Source organism: Pogona vitticeps, chromosome 4 (genome assembly GCF_051106095.1).
Source record: "Pogona vitticeps strain Pit_001003342236 chromosome 4, PviZW2.1, whole genome shotgun sequence".
In the NCBI taxonomy this organism is placed as follows: Eukaryota; Metazoa; Chordata; class Lepidosauria; order Squamata; family Agamidae; genus Pogona; species Pogona vitticeps.
Genome location: NC_135786.1, coordinates 23,660,588 through 23,674,944, shown reverse-complemented (window position 1 = coordinate 23,674,944; position 14,357 = coordinate 23,660,588). Strand labels below are relative to the sequence as shown.

At 39.0% G+C, this 14,357-nt stretch overlaps 2 protein-coding genes across 26 annotated transcripts in view; one reads left to right on the top strand and one right to left on the bottom strand.

The window, feature by feature from the left end:
- The window catches only part of NCOA3 (nuclear receptor coactivator 3), a 126,004-nt gene extending 122,702 nt beyond the window's left edge, over nucleotides 1–3,302 (top strand). For all 17 annotated transcript variants that reach the window (XM_072996882.2, XM_078392664.1, XM_072996883.2 and 14 more), the window contains one exon: nucleotides 15–3,302. In XM_072996882.2, the coding sequence (XP_072852983.2) occupies nucleotides 15–26 (12 nt within the window). In that variant the 3' untranslated portion in view covers nucleotides 27–3,302. The remainder of the gene's footprint in view (nucleotides 1–14) is intronic.
- An 869-nt stretch (nucleotides 3,303–4,171) lies between these two features.
- The window catches only part of SULF2 (sulfatase 2), a 336,643-nt gene continuing 326,457 nt past the window's right edge, over nucleotides 4,172–14,357 (bottom strand). For all 9 annotated transcript variants that reach the window (XM_078392669.1, XM_020779453.3, XM_078392670.1 and 6 more), the window contains 6 exons: nucleotides 13,827–13,996; nucleotides 12,492–12,634; nucleotides 7,695–7,818; nucleotides 6,833–6,863; nucleotides 6,542–6,598; nucleotides 4,172–5,195 (listed from right to left, as the gene is read on the bottom strand). In XM_078392669.1, the coding sequence (XP_078248795.1) occupies nucleotides 5,165–5,195; nucleotides 6,542–6,598; nucleotides 6,833–6,863; nucleotides 7,695–7,818; nucleotides 12,492–12,634; nucleotides 13,827–13,996 (556 nt within the window). In that variant the 3' untranslated portion in view covers nucleotides 4,172–5,164. The remainder of the gene's footprint in view (nucleotides 5,196–6,541; nucleotides 6,599–6,832; nucleotides 6,864–7,694; nucleotides 7,819–12,491; nucleotides 12,635–13,826; nucleotides 13,997–14,357) is intronic.

The window sequence follows — 14,357 nt, the reverse complement described above, 5'->3', positions numbered from 1 at the left end:
ATTTTTTGTCACAGAAATATTGCTGACATCTGCAGCCGTAATATGCAAATATGATATATGATGATTAAGTATTACAGAAGAGTGCACGTGAACGTCATGACAACAAGTACTGGCCTTGTGGAAATGCCACTTCTTTTCAATGGAGATGTCCTAAGTGACTTCTTAAGTTATGGACTTTTGGGTGGGGGCAGTGGAGGATTACAAGTGAAATATCACTCCATAATATGAGAAAGAAAATCACGTATTATTTTGGCTTTCTGCCTCTAGTGACATGAATTTGGCAACTGTATTTGAGCAAATGTGATGGGTGGGCTCTGTGTATCAGTTCTGTTTACTGTAGCTATCCAAAGCCCTTAACTACAGGCAGACCAAAGTGCCTGGAGAAACCTTGGTATAATAGTCTTGAGTTCTATAGTAAGAGTCTCTGACACAGTGTAATTCCTGGCCTTGATTTAAAAGACAAAAGAAAACTGAACAATCATGCTTCTTTTCATCTTGTTTCCTGGTGTTGGCAAGTCTTGGTGTACAAATGACAGCCACACTGTCCAAATCATGCTCTTTGATACCAAAGGGTTATGGAGAGAATAACGTGTATAATCATGATAAATATTTCAATATTGATGTGCAGCTTTGCGCACTTTATAAAATGCTGTACACAACGGGTCAATGCAATACTTTTAATAAGGAATGGGTCGGTATAAAAATAGGCAAGTCCATGTCCCCTTCCAAGACAAGCTAAATTACTGTTATATATGTTTCTGCTATGAAAAGTTTTGAGCAATAATCGTATTTTTTGCTATTCATCTTAATAAAACTCAAGGCAAGGGATTGCAGTTTGAAGAGTTCTCTTTGTGAATAATGTTTTGTAAATATAATGTTAAAATGCTGTATTATATATATATATATATGACTTTTGTAGGCCACTAACTCATTTTTGCAGAGTTTGTGAAGCTAAATATTTAACAAAGAGAAATTCTGTAAACTCAAGTCAAAATTGTTCTAATAGATTTTTTTATTTAAATGTTTTTGGAATTGGGTAACTGTGGCCCTTATCTCCCCGCCCCATGGTTTCCAGCAGTTTATTTAGATCTTGTATGCAATGGCTTTTGAAAAGATCATTTCTGTGTATCTTAGTGGTCTTTTAATATTTTCTCTACACCTTATGTGTGCACTTTGTTACTTTTTCTTACATAACACAATTTAATGACAAAAATTGCTCTTTTGTCATACCAGTTTGTGAATTTTTAAAATATAACCTGTCTTTTCAGTGGAAGGGCCTCTGCTCTAGGATATTTGATGAACTTTTAATGAAGCCTCAATGTTGTTCTGAACTTGTTTTCGTGTGTGTTAAATGTCTTCTATTGCCAGGAGGCACATCTAATGCTACATAAATATCTAAAATTCTTTGTGGCAATTAATAATGTGTATTGCATTTAATTGCTGTACTGGTAAAATATATATTTATTTTCTAAGTAGTTTCCTTCATATTGGTGATACATGGGAAGTCAGAATCATAATGAACTTGTTTCAGTTTTATGTCATATAAATAAGGATGAATACAGATTCCCTTGACTCCTCCCCCAAAAAACACACCCACATATTATAGTTATTTATAGCAAGATATTTTAACAGAAAGGCATGCCAAAATATCTGAAGTAGTGTGGTGTGTATTTTTACTATTTCCATTGCATATTCAATCTAGTTCCTGCTGACAATGTAAACTGGTGATTTTGTACTTTTATTCACAATGGGAGTTAGGTTTCCTGTTGCAAAAGCTCAAAATTCTGTCTGGTGAGGTGGAATTATTTACTGCAAAAGTTTCTCTATTCTTTCCTCTCCCAAAAGCTACTATCCCAAGTGCAGATTTTAATACTTCCTGGTCTGAGTAATTCACCCAGGCATTTTATTAAGCTTCAGTTAAGTTGTACTCCAACTAGTTGGGTTCTGGTTAAGAATTCTGTCAGGTGTTCTGATCTGTTCATTGATTTTCCCCACGTGCCCAAGAGATTCCTTGTTTTTTTTTTAAACTATCCATACGTAGGGTCATATACAGTTTTAAGGATTTCTAAAATGCTATGCTTTTGTTTTTTAAATTTTTTATACAAAAGCTATGCTTTTATTTGAAGTATAAATCAGCTTAAACTTTACATACACATCTCACTGTGGATGTGCAACTGGCCCTAGCATTAAACTCAGCAAGAAAATAAGTTGCACACATGGTGCTTAATTGGGGCATTCATTTAGATATCGTTGTAGACCCTTATAATTTGTAGAAGGAATATTTTCAGCTTTTCAGAAGCCAACAGCTGATTCTACCACTGCAACTTCATGGTAAAAGATTCCAAGGGCCTATAAAATTAGTGTAGACAATATCTTATCTTTTATAGCTGTTGAGGATATTGGTGTCAACTGTGAGCTCTAATTACTTTGGCTGTGATCTGTCATGTTTTAAAAATGTGTTGCTTTCTTAATTTTGGAGTGTTTCTGTTGGAATTTCTGACATGTAGTGGCATCTGCTGATCACTAGTTAATGTTCTGGTATCTCCCCCCACCCCCCGTAGCTACTATTTGCTGTTTCCAAAGAGTATTCAAAGCTTGATGTAAAAGTCATTGCACATTTTAAAAATTATGCTTTGAATTGGCATTATCAAGAATATTCTAAGATCTGTTGCTTACAATGAATCAAAACAGTGTGCAATTAAAAACCCAGAATCCTGCTGTAGTGCGGTCCCGGTATCTGGACTGTTGATCATATGGTATGTGGACTGGCCTAATGGTGCAGCAAATATGGCTGAATGGGACAATAAGCTTATCTTGGTGTCAGTGCCTTATGAACTCATTGTCTCCCAAGTAAATCCATTTCACTATATCCTATGAGCTATCAAACACAGTATGTGTCAGGATGTAGAGGAACTTTTCCGTCTTTACTCTGTTTTTATTTTATTTTCATTTTTTGTAACAAATTTTGAATGTTGCAGAAGTTAGCACACAGAATTAAGTAGCAGGCTGTCATGTGACAGCAATGCAGCAATTATGAAACCATTCAACTGAGAGCAATATTTTTTAATATCTCAGGAGAAAGGCATACAGTATTGAGAGTTGAATCTGAAATTAGTTTACATTAAGTATTGCTTGTAATAGTTGGTCTTTACATTGCAGAAAGTCCTGTTCGTGGGCTGACATTAAAAAAAAGGTGGGTCACACGGTTTTGTGGGTGTTTTTTTTTTTTTTTTGCAGGGGGCATTTTCTTTTGTTTGGCTGTTAATAATAATGAAAATAAACATTTCTATTGGAAACTGGAACTTGTTGGCTTAATTAGGTTCTCATTTATCAAAGAGATCAATACAGTAATTTTCTTTCTCCTACTAATTCACATTGAAATATACCTACAATCCAGTTTGGTTCTGTTTCTGTCTGCTCTATTTTGGTTAACTGGAAGTATAACTAACTTTACCCATTTTCCAAACAAGGTAATTCTTAATGAATTTCACTGACTGGAATGCAGTCTATTGTAATATATAACGGGAACACCAAACCATTAATGACATCCTGTCTTAAACCCACATAACAGCTCAGTTTTTATTGCTATCTTCAGTCTTCAATAATGTTTAAGTATAGCAGTTGTGAAAAAGGTAAAAAGCAACTGCATGTATCCATTGCTTATAATATGCATCCTGAGATGGTCCTCAGACACAAAAGTAGGTGCATGTTTCTTCTTTTTATAGTTGGTAGTCTCTCAATGTAAACATAATGGTGCCAGAAATGATAGAAGGAAAACGGTTCGTGAAACTTGGGACTGGATAGATTCAGATAGCTGGTGCATCTTGTAGTAAAATTCACATGACTGCGTTGGGTAGCAGTTTGGGGAACACAGTCTATATTAGTGGTGTTATTTGTTAAGTAGCACTGTATTGATTAAAGAATGGCCATCTGCTCACTAATGGACGCCATAAAGGCTCTCTCACATCATTGCTTGTTTTAATACAGGGGTCGGCAACTGTGGTCCTCTGCATATTTTTTAGACTGCAGCGCCCACAACTCCATACCAATGATTTGTCCACCTTGTTATATTGTATTCTGCACATTATCCATCATAAACTGTAGCTAAACTGACGAATGAAATAAAAGGTTTCATTGCTGCTATCATTCAGAACACACACAAACTCGCATATAAAAGTAAACAAGTGCTTTTTATAGTAGTAATTTTGGTTTTTGAACGTACAATATAATCACAAAGACATAATACAAATCCAACTTTGTTAAAATTCAAGACATACATAAACTGCCTTTAGTTTTGCAGCTTTTGAAAATGGACAGATTCTTAAGTTTCATTATGCAATGCAATGAGGTGAAACTTTCAGAAGTGGTAGTGGGGCATGCCAACACTTCGGTAACAAAATTCTAGGCTTGATTTCTTTTGAACAGGACACTGATTATTTACAGTATCATGCTGGAAGCTGGGTTCTCTGAATTGCCTTCTGTTTTTCCTGTCGGCCTCAAGGCAGATGAGTGAACTGTGAACCAAATTGGTTACTGTAGTAGACAAAGAGTAGGCTGTTACTGTTCTGAATCTGTGCAATTATTTGATATTGTCTTCCTGAAATCCAGGCATCCTTTAGTTACTGTTTCCTACCATTTTTGCTAACACAGACTTGCCTAAGCCACAAAGGAAACAAATATCCAGATTAGCATCTTCATAAGGTTGTCCTTCTGATACCATTTGATAATGGAGATTAAAATGGATGGGTTACAACTGAAAAATTCTTGTGTGTGCTTTTGGACTTTAGGGTTCTAAGTGTTTTGATGGGCCATTCACACTTTTTCCACTGTCATCTCTTAAGAGTAGTCTCTGCAGTGACTGATCAGAAGTAGAATAGCTTGTGAAGCAAGTGAGGTATAATCCAAAGCAAAAGCAGGTAAACGGGTAGGCTTCAAGAAAGGATACATATTCTTGATGACAGTAGTTTCCAGAAGATCACTGTATCTATTTGGCTTGCATAACAGTGCAAAAACCCTATCTACTTTAGCATTAAAGTTCATCCAGTCCTCCAGGCTTAACACCATAATTCAGTCTGAAATCATATACACTTTCATTAAAGTCTATACAAGGAATTCAAGTTCTGGCCAGTTTTTTTCCTCACTGAGGTCCAGCAGTTGCAGGAAATCAGCCTTCCCAGCCATCCCAAAGTTGTCCTCTGTAAAATTGAAACAACAGAGACTATTAATTGCCTTTTAGTAAGACGGGCATTAAAACAGAGTATTTTCAGTCAACATGTCTTTTCTGTAGAAGGGAAAGATGCTGACTGAAATCCAGTAGTAAGATGCAGCTAGAGTAGGCCCATTGAGTCAGTGGGATTTATGGAGGAGTTGACTCACCAACTCCCCATTGATTCAATGGGCCTACTCAAGTTTCAGCTTACTATTGGATTCTAGCCCTTAGGCACCACCAAACTAGAAGCAAAATATGTTGTTTGCTGCAACTGACATTTTAATTTGATATGCTCCTCAACAAAGATGTTGCCATTACACTCGTTTCATTTTAACAAATATGGGTCATTTAAATCAGCGGTCCCCAACCTTTTTAGCCCCGTGGACCGGCTGTGGAAGGTGGGGCACCCCCCTGAGCATGCATGGGCAAAGGAATGTGTCCACTCACGCTTCTGCACATGTGCAAAGGAGCAAGGGGCACTCGTATGGGCATGCACACGCTCATGCACATGTGCAAAGGGCAGCGCAGTGCTCATGCGGGCACGCTCGCACACAGGTGCAAATGGGCTGTGTGGGGGGAGTGCGTGCGGGGGTGGGGGAGGAGGTCTGTCTCCACGGCCCGGTCTGGCTCAGGTCGCAGACTGGCACTGGGCCACAGACCGGTGGCTACGGACCTTTGATTTATATGATCCCACTTTTCACACAGAAAACACATGGTATCTTCTCAGCCAGAACAGTTTGACATTCTGTCCACGTGGGCTGCTTATCGTTTTTTTCCCCCTTCCAAAGAGTCTTAGTGCAATAAGGCTAACTGGACAGTATTTTATACTTTGGACTTGGGCTACTTGCTTTGAAATAACAAAAATAATAGGTTTATCTGGGCAAATGCAGTGCATACAAGGACAAGGATACTGTCTTTTTATAATATACAAACTTGACTGGTAGTTCATTCAGACATCTAACAATCATTTTAGAAGCAACATAAGGTCTTAAGATTGCTACCTTGGACCACAGTCTAGTTCAATCTATGTCAAATCTCTAACCCCTAAGGAAAAATTGTATATGTCCACAATGCACTACTTTGTATTTGTAGTTCTTCAATCCAGTTTTAAGATTTGACTGTCTTCTCAACATAACTTCATTGAATTTTTTTGTGAAGGATGTTGATTTAATATGGCAAATAGAGCCATTATTCTCACAAGCAATTCACTGGGAGAAAGATGTTTTAAAGAATGAGAAGAGATAAAGCTGTGTATGTGTAATACATGCAAGAAAAAGAGGAGGACAAAATGGTTAAATCTAGGGATTTTGCAAGAGTGGGTTTCCAACTCACAATGATTTGGAAGACGAAGGCCTCTTCATTTCTGGCCACTTTCGACGCTGAAACTGCCTAATATTTCAGTCATAAAAGAAGAAAAAAGTTAACCATCACCAAGAAAACAATCAGCATTACAACACAGAAGAATGGAAAGAAAAATATATGTAGTATGCGCCATAAGAGCATATATTACTACCATAGAGGAATTTAAATTTAGAGTCACCCAGAATATTTTAATTTTCACCCTCCCCACTTCAGTACCCAACATGGAGATAACTTTAGAAGGAATTGTAGTTTAAGCAGTACCTGTATTGCTCATAGCTTCCATCTTTAAGGCCTAAATGGAGGAAAACATGCTGATTATTCAGCAGAGACAGCAGGAAGACGATAAAAGAATAATGTAAGTCAGTTAAAGAAAGCCTTGTGGCGCAGTGGTTAAACCGCTGTACTGCCGCCAAAACTGTGCTCACGACTTGGGGTTCAATCCCAGGTAGCCTGCTCAAGGTTGACTCAGCCTTCTATCCTTCCAAGGTCAGTAAAATGAGTACCCAGCTTGCTGGAGAGGCAATGTGTAGCCTGCATAGTTAACTTGTAAACTGCTCAGGGACTGCCCCACTATGGGGCGGTATATAAGCAGTACACTTTGCTTTTAAAGGTGAGCACATATCTATTGCGGGTTCCTAGTAAGCTCACCACACCAGCTACCACATGCAAAGAAGTGGAATCTACACATATTTTAGCACTGAATTAAGGACCTGCACATTGATTGCACTGGCTGTCACAACAAACCATGGTTTGTTTCACTAAAACTAGCATAATGTGATATGTGAGCCCACCTGTCTTCACCATCTGTGAGCTGTTAACCTTGCCCTTCCACAGGAACGTATTCCTGTTCATCTGTCACCCTACAATGACCCTTGCTAAATTTGGGGAATGGATGGTCTTTTGTGAAGTTTCCTCTCCCATAGCCTTTTATAATGATACTAGCAAAATTCACAGGAAACTTCCTAGGCTGCAAATTATAGATAAAAATATTTCTGTAAGCTGTTTATGTGTAACCTGCTTACAGAAAGGCGTTAAAGCTTCATACACTATCTTTTTACAAAAGGGCAATCACTGATAGTTGAACCCTTTCTTCTAACAAAAGGAAACATTGGAAAGTCCTTACCCAGTTCCATATTCCGTGTTCTTGGGTTGCATTGCTTGTATCCTTTACAGCTTCTCAATTCCATGAGCTGCACATGAAGTTGATTAAGAATATCTCTGTCTAATGTGTTCACTGCATTAATTAGCTGTAAATAAATAATGATTTTTAAACATTAAATTAATTATTTATAAATCCTTACCAACAGGTTTTGTTATTATTAGAAACAATGCTGTAACTTTATTCCACCATAACTCAGATTGGGCACCAGAGACATTTAAACTCACTCAAAGTCTATCCCTGTCAGGTCCTGAAGCTTTCTAGGGCTCCCTTTCGGCTGGAGAAATCCTTTGGTAACTTCAGGACAGTGAGGGTGAGTGGGAGGGACTTTAATAGTAAAAGAGAAAACCCCTATCAATGGCCCAAAATCTAACAGTAGTGATTTTTTAAGTTATTAAAAGTTAAAAAAGAGCCCTAAGGAAACCCCAGAACCTGACAGTGGGTGATAAGAACTTTTCCATGAGTTTAAGTGTTTTTGGCACCTGATTTGAGTTATGCCAATGTAGAGTTCTCTGGCAAAGACCTTCCTTTTCAGGCAAACTTTTAAGCAGTAAGTGGGGATGCTTTGGGTCCCCTGTGGGGAAAATGGCAGTATATGAATAATGGGGGGGGAAAACGAGGATTTTACCCATTATTTGTGACACATACTACGGTAGTGGACTCTGACAATTGTCTCTGATTCTGGATTGATATTTATTTTTCATTCATTTATTTATCAACCAAAAACAAAAGAAAAGTAAAAAAAAAAAAAAAAAAAGAAGACAAAAACATGGCGCCTAAAAGACTTAACTGCTATATTTTAATTCAATTTGAGCTTTCATGGCAAGTCCACTTCATCATAGGTTTTTTTTCTTTATGTTATTTATATGCCACCTTTCTCCACATAGCCAAGCTAACACTCTGGCTACAGAGCTGTACAGGCACACAACCACTGGGTGCCAAAAGGAAGTCATATTCCCTTATCTGCAGATAAGATTGCTTTATAAAATGAAAATTACATTTTTTCACTGGACTCACGTAAGGACCACTGAGGTAAGTACTATGCATCTTTATCTGCATATACCAAAACCAACCATTATATTTATTTAAACTATAGCTTGTAAGTAACTGATTACTGTTAGAGAACAAGGAATGTAACTAGTAGTTGGTTCTACCTTGATGGCTCATAACTGATACATATATAGGATGAAATACAGTATAAGAATTAGCCAACTGAAAGAACCGGAGAATATTTGCATGTCCTGATGATCATGACAATGCACTGGGTTAATAAGACATAATACAATGAATTATTTGTACAATTGGACTAATCGTAACAGCAATCTACAAGATTACAAGCTATATTTATAAATTAATTCACAAGTTAAGGATATTCTATCCAAAAATCTTATACTATCAGGCTCTCAAGCCCATGTTTTTTCCAACAGGAGAAACAAGCAAATCAAACTGTCCTAACCATATCTTCCTAGCTATCCAATCAAAAAATCTCTTTCCACAGGTAGACAGGATAAGATTTCAAACAACCACTTCACATCAGTCTGTTATTCTACTCCATCTTGAGGCTTCTCTTTGGAAGAGAATGCAGCAAGCTGATAAAAAATAATACAGGATTCCAGAAGAACCTTTTGAAATTTCATTACACAAAGCAAACTATTTTATGATCGTGACTACACAGTTACCGGTTTGTTTGCCCCTTAAAGTCAGTGTAACTGCACATTTCAACAACCTGGCTGCAAAGCCTGGAGGGATTCTAACATTTTCCAAGCAAATACATGCAAATCCCTTGAAACATTCAAGCATTCTCTCCAGTGACTATTTTTGCTTCAGTTTTTACCAGGGAACAAGAAAGGCAAGCAAAGGAAGAGATGGGAGCTGAAACTGCTGTCGATATCACTTTTCCCCAGGAAAATGGACACCAGATAATTTGTTACAGTAGGACCCCCTTGTTCGTGGGATCAGTATCCAATGATATTCACCTATCCATAGTCTGCAAATATTAAATAGTAAAAAAAATGCAGAAAAAAAATCACATTTTACCAGAATTGGCCATAAGATGGAGCTAGAGAGACTGTGCTATGAAGAATACATAGCATGGTCTCTGTGTAAGGCCTTTCCTCTTGCAAGCTTTCTCCTTGGAGGCAGCAGCAAAGGCTCCTCCTGCCTGCTGGTTTACCCAGAAGTTTAAAAAAAGTGTCGGTGCCTGGTGATCTAGGCAAGAAGCAGGATTGGGGTGTGTGTGTCTCCATTGAGGCCTGAAAACATGCTAACAAACAGCTCAGCATGCAGGTAAGTGGCTCTCCCAAGGAGGTAGCCTCTGCACTTTGCCCTCACTTTGGGTAACAGTTGGGTTTACGAGAATCGCAGGGGCCGGGGGAGAGGATTTGTCCCTAAAGGTCCTGGACAGTTGGCGAGGGCAAGGCGGGTGTCTGGTTTGGGAATGGGGAGGTTTTCTGTAATCCACATTTTTCAGCATCCGTGGGGTGGAACCAATTCTCCATGGATATGGGGGTCATACTGTATTTTCTTACTGTGAATGGTTTCCACCCCAAACTGCTTTTGGATTGTTCTGATATTTTTATATATTTTGCTTTTCTTTAACATTGTTGCTTAGTTGTTAAGTTGTGTCCGACTCTTTGTGATCCCATGGACCAGAGCACACCAGGCCCTCCCGTCTTCCACTGCCTCCCAGAGTTGGGTCAAATTCATGTTGGTCGCTTCAGTGACATTGTCCAACCATCTCATCCTCTGACATCCCCTTCTCCTCTTGCCTTCACACTTTCCCAACATCAGTTTTTTTTCAAGGGAGTCTTCTCATGAGATGGCCAAAGTATTGGAGCCTCAGCTTCAGGATCTGTCCTTCTAGTGAGCACTCAGGTTTGATTTCCTTCAGAATGGATAGATCTGATCTCCTTGTAGTCCAGGGGACTCTCAAGAGTCTCCTCCAGCACCACAATTCAAAAGCATCAATTCTTTAACATACCCCACATTAAATGCAGCCCTGAACTCTTGCCTATCGACTGTGAACATTCTTGAGTTAAGTGTGAGTAATGGCAGCACTACCTCACAGGCCAGGCATGCCAGATAAAGTGCACAAGTTTATTGATTTTTGGCTTACAAACTGATGTGCTGGAAGCCTAGTTTTTACACAAGTTCTGCAGCCAGTACCTTACTTGTGTTTAACTCATACTGAGGGAGCAAAGGGGTAGTATGTAGCAGAGTGGGTGTAGCAGGACTGTCTGACCATTGTGACAGAATACCCAAAATGAAAGTAGCACTGAGCACACTGTGGCCACATCTACTTTCCCATCCCAAATACAGTGGTGCCTCGCTTAGCGATCATCGCAAAGCGAATTTTCCCCATAGGGACCATCGCAAAGCGATCACTCTTGCAATGGCAAAAAGTCCATCGCAAAGTGATTTCATCGCTATACGGAGTGATTGCTATGCGAGGCACCACTGTAAATACAGAAGGGCCATGGGAAAGAAAGAGGTGGCAGAAGTGCTGGCTGCTCAAGGGGCTGACTGTGATGGCAAGAATGAGGGCCCTGCTGGACCCATTCCTTATAAGCTCCCCTGTTTGACTATCAAGATGTGAAATTTTGTGTGTATAGAGTGCTAAAACAGTTAAGGAGGATGTAGAAAGTGCAGCCATGAACATGCACATTGTGCTTTAAAATGAGATTCGAACAGCAGTTTACTCAGTCACTGCAAATCAGCCAACTCTAGCCACATCGGAAAGCAAGGTCAATGTACAATGACATTCCTTTGCAAAAGAATCTCTTTCATAGCTGACAGCTGAACATGCAAACAAATTATAAGAAATAGAAAGACAACTGAGAAGAAGAAAAAAACTAGTGTCCTAAAATGTGGATAGAGCAAATTGGTACTCAACCAACTTAGTCCACCAGCATTTTACACCCATAACATTTTGAAATGACTTATGATTCTCAGATCAATGTTCCCTAATTGATTGGGAATGGTTATCTGGCTTCACACTGGATTTAACGCACACTAGGATAAATGCCAGCTGTGACAAACACAGTCTTCTGATTTTTCCTATAGAGCTCTTGGGAAGATGTTCAAGCATCAGACTTTCTAACCTGACAAGCTCAATGCGATGGCAGCACTACCATAAGCACCATCTTTACATAATTCAAGATCAATGCATATTATCAAAATCAGAAATATTCATTGTGCCCTTTGCAGTGAGCCCTCCATGGAAAGCAGTCCACTATAACCAAAAGCATGAATGGTAAATGATGGCTGTTGCCTCACAATACTTTTTTTTTGTTATGTCTCATATGATTGCTCTTGTATGGCTGTGAAGTGGCAGCACATTTCAAATATACAGTAGGCATTCAACCCTAGAATCTGGGGACTGGATGGTCCTCAAATCAGGCCTGGATCAAAATGTTGCAGTATGAAGTACTCCTCTTCAGTCCATTCTACGTCTCTCACCATTTCCCATTTCTGTTTTACTTCTGAACAGCTTGTGTGTCACATGTTGTGGCTCCATAAAGAATGCTCGTTCAAGAATGAAATATTTGTAAATATAGATGATAAGCCAAACAGGAATAGAACCTAACCTAGTGAGTTGTTCCAAAGTCACTGCCACCCATGATGGTTAAAATCACATTGGACTCTAATAAGACTGTAACGTTATATTATTTTCTCATAAAAAGCATGAACTTCCATTCCCTTACCCCCCCTCCAAAAAAAAAAAAAAAAACCCTCTGAAGCTCTGCTTGTTTTTGTAGATACCTGATAAGGATCAGTATTGAGGTCAAAGTATTCAAGGAAGCCAGTAGCAAATTCACAGAAGAGGAAGTTATGTGTCTCATTGATTGTCCTCATGCACCAATAGGTATTGTTGTTTGCACTGGTACAGGCACAGAACGGACCCACTACAAACAGAAAGGAAGCAACAAAGCCAGCTACAAAAATGCTTCTAAAAATAGCAGAATATTGAAAACATTAAATAATTCATTAGTTAAGTATTCTCCTTTTCCGCAGAACTACTTCTTGCAGATCCAGAAGTTTTCATTGCGCAGGATTCTGAATTGCTTATATAGGCCTAACTGTTGTATTTAAGAAAGCTTTACAGGCACACCCCTTCCCATGTGTTCCTTCTGCTGAAAAAAATGAACAGAACAATGTGCTTCCAGTACTCTGATTCTATGCTTAAGAGCCAGAAGGCTCCCACTATCTCTACAGCAGCAGATCACTAGTGGAAAGGATGTGCTTACCATTTTATACTGAACATTTATTTATTTCTTAGGCTTCTATACTGCCCAAATAGTGCTAAGCACTGGGTAGTTATCAATAAATATTGAACTATCTCTTATCCTGAGCATTGCCTTTAGTAATATTTACAAATGCTTTCATACAATTTTAAGATTTTAAAAAAATTTCAATATTAAGTTAAATTGTATTATTGGAATTTGCAATTTCACTGTTTCTGCATTTGCAAACCACACGTGCTACATAAAGTGATCTAAACGTCTTTTAAATAAATAATCAAGCTTGCTTATAAAGTCAAGACTTTCTCTCCTTTGCCAATGAGTGTTACCAGCAAGCTCCCACACCAGAATGGGACTGAGTTCCCAAAGTAGGCACTGGGATTCCCAGAAAGATTGCTTGTGTTTAAGCAGAGGACTGCAACACCCCCAGCCTTTGGCACGAGACACTCCACCAACCTATGTAGACCTATGACCTGATCCCTAATCTCTCACTGGTTTTCTTCTTTTTTTTAGAGAGAGTTTGGTATGTTTGTTCTGTATCATGAATGGAAGAGATGGCAGATGTCTCCTCTTTTTTTGGGGGGGGGGGACTACAATTCCCAGAATTTCACAGCCAACAGCCTCTGTGAAAGCTGGGAGACTCTGAAAGTTTGCAGTTCACAAGGGTGAGCTTTCCAAACTCTGGAGCTGAAGAAACTGCATTTGATTAGGCAGACTGCTTGCAGCGGAGGTAACAGACATAGACAAATGCCCTCCAGGACTTTGCTGGCAAACAATTAACAGCCACAGTTAAGCACAGGCGAGGAATATACTGTGCTTTTCTGGATTAAGATGAAGTAGTCACCAGGGGGCTTACATGTCCACAAGGGGGCAGTCTGCCAGTGCTGGTTATCATGGGTGAAGCACGTCAGGCCAGGCATGCTGCAAGTGTCATTATTTTTGATTCTCTTAAGCAGCTTCCGTAGCTTCTTCTTTCGCCTCTGTTCTCGGAGGAGCCACAATTTGTCCTTCTCTTGCAGGGCTTTCCTACAACACAGATAGAGAGCAGGGAGTGCCCTGAAAACTTCTTGATCTGTTGAACACACTGGCAACAACATATAAACCTGAAACATGCATTACAAGCTTAGAAGGTGAAGTGTTTAATGTTATGAGAAGGGATTCATACATGCATTTTTACAAATTACAGCAAAATTAATTTTGTAGGATGGCTGCACAGGGTAAAATCTCATAGCTGTCAAGGTAGAGAACCAGCATTTCCTGACATTTAGCCAGAAGAGAACAAGCTAAATGATGCCAAACGAAAACAACACACCCAACACACATACACACACACAGAGAGAGAGAGAGAGAGAGAGAGAGAGAGAGAGAGAGAAATTCCCTGTACTGG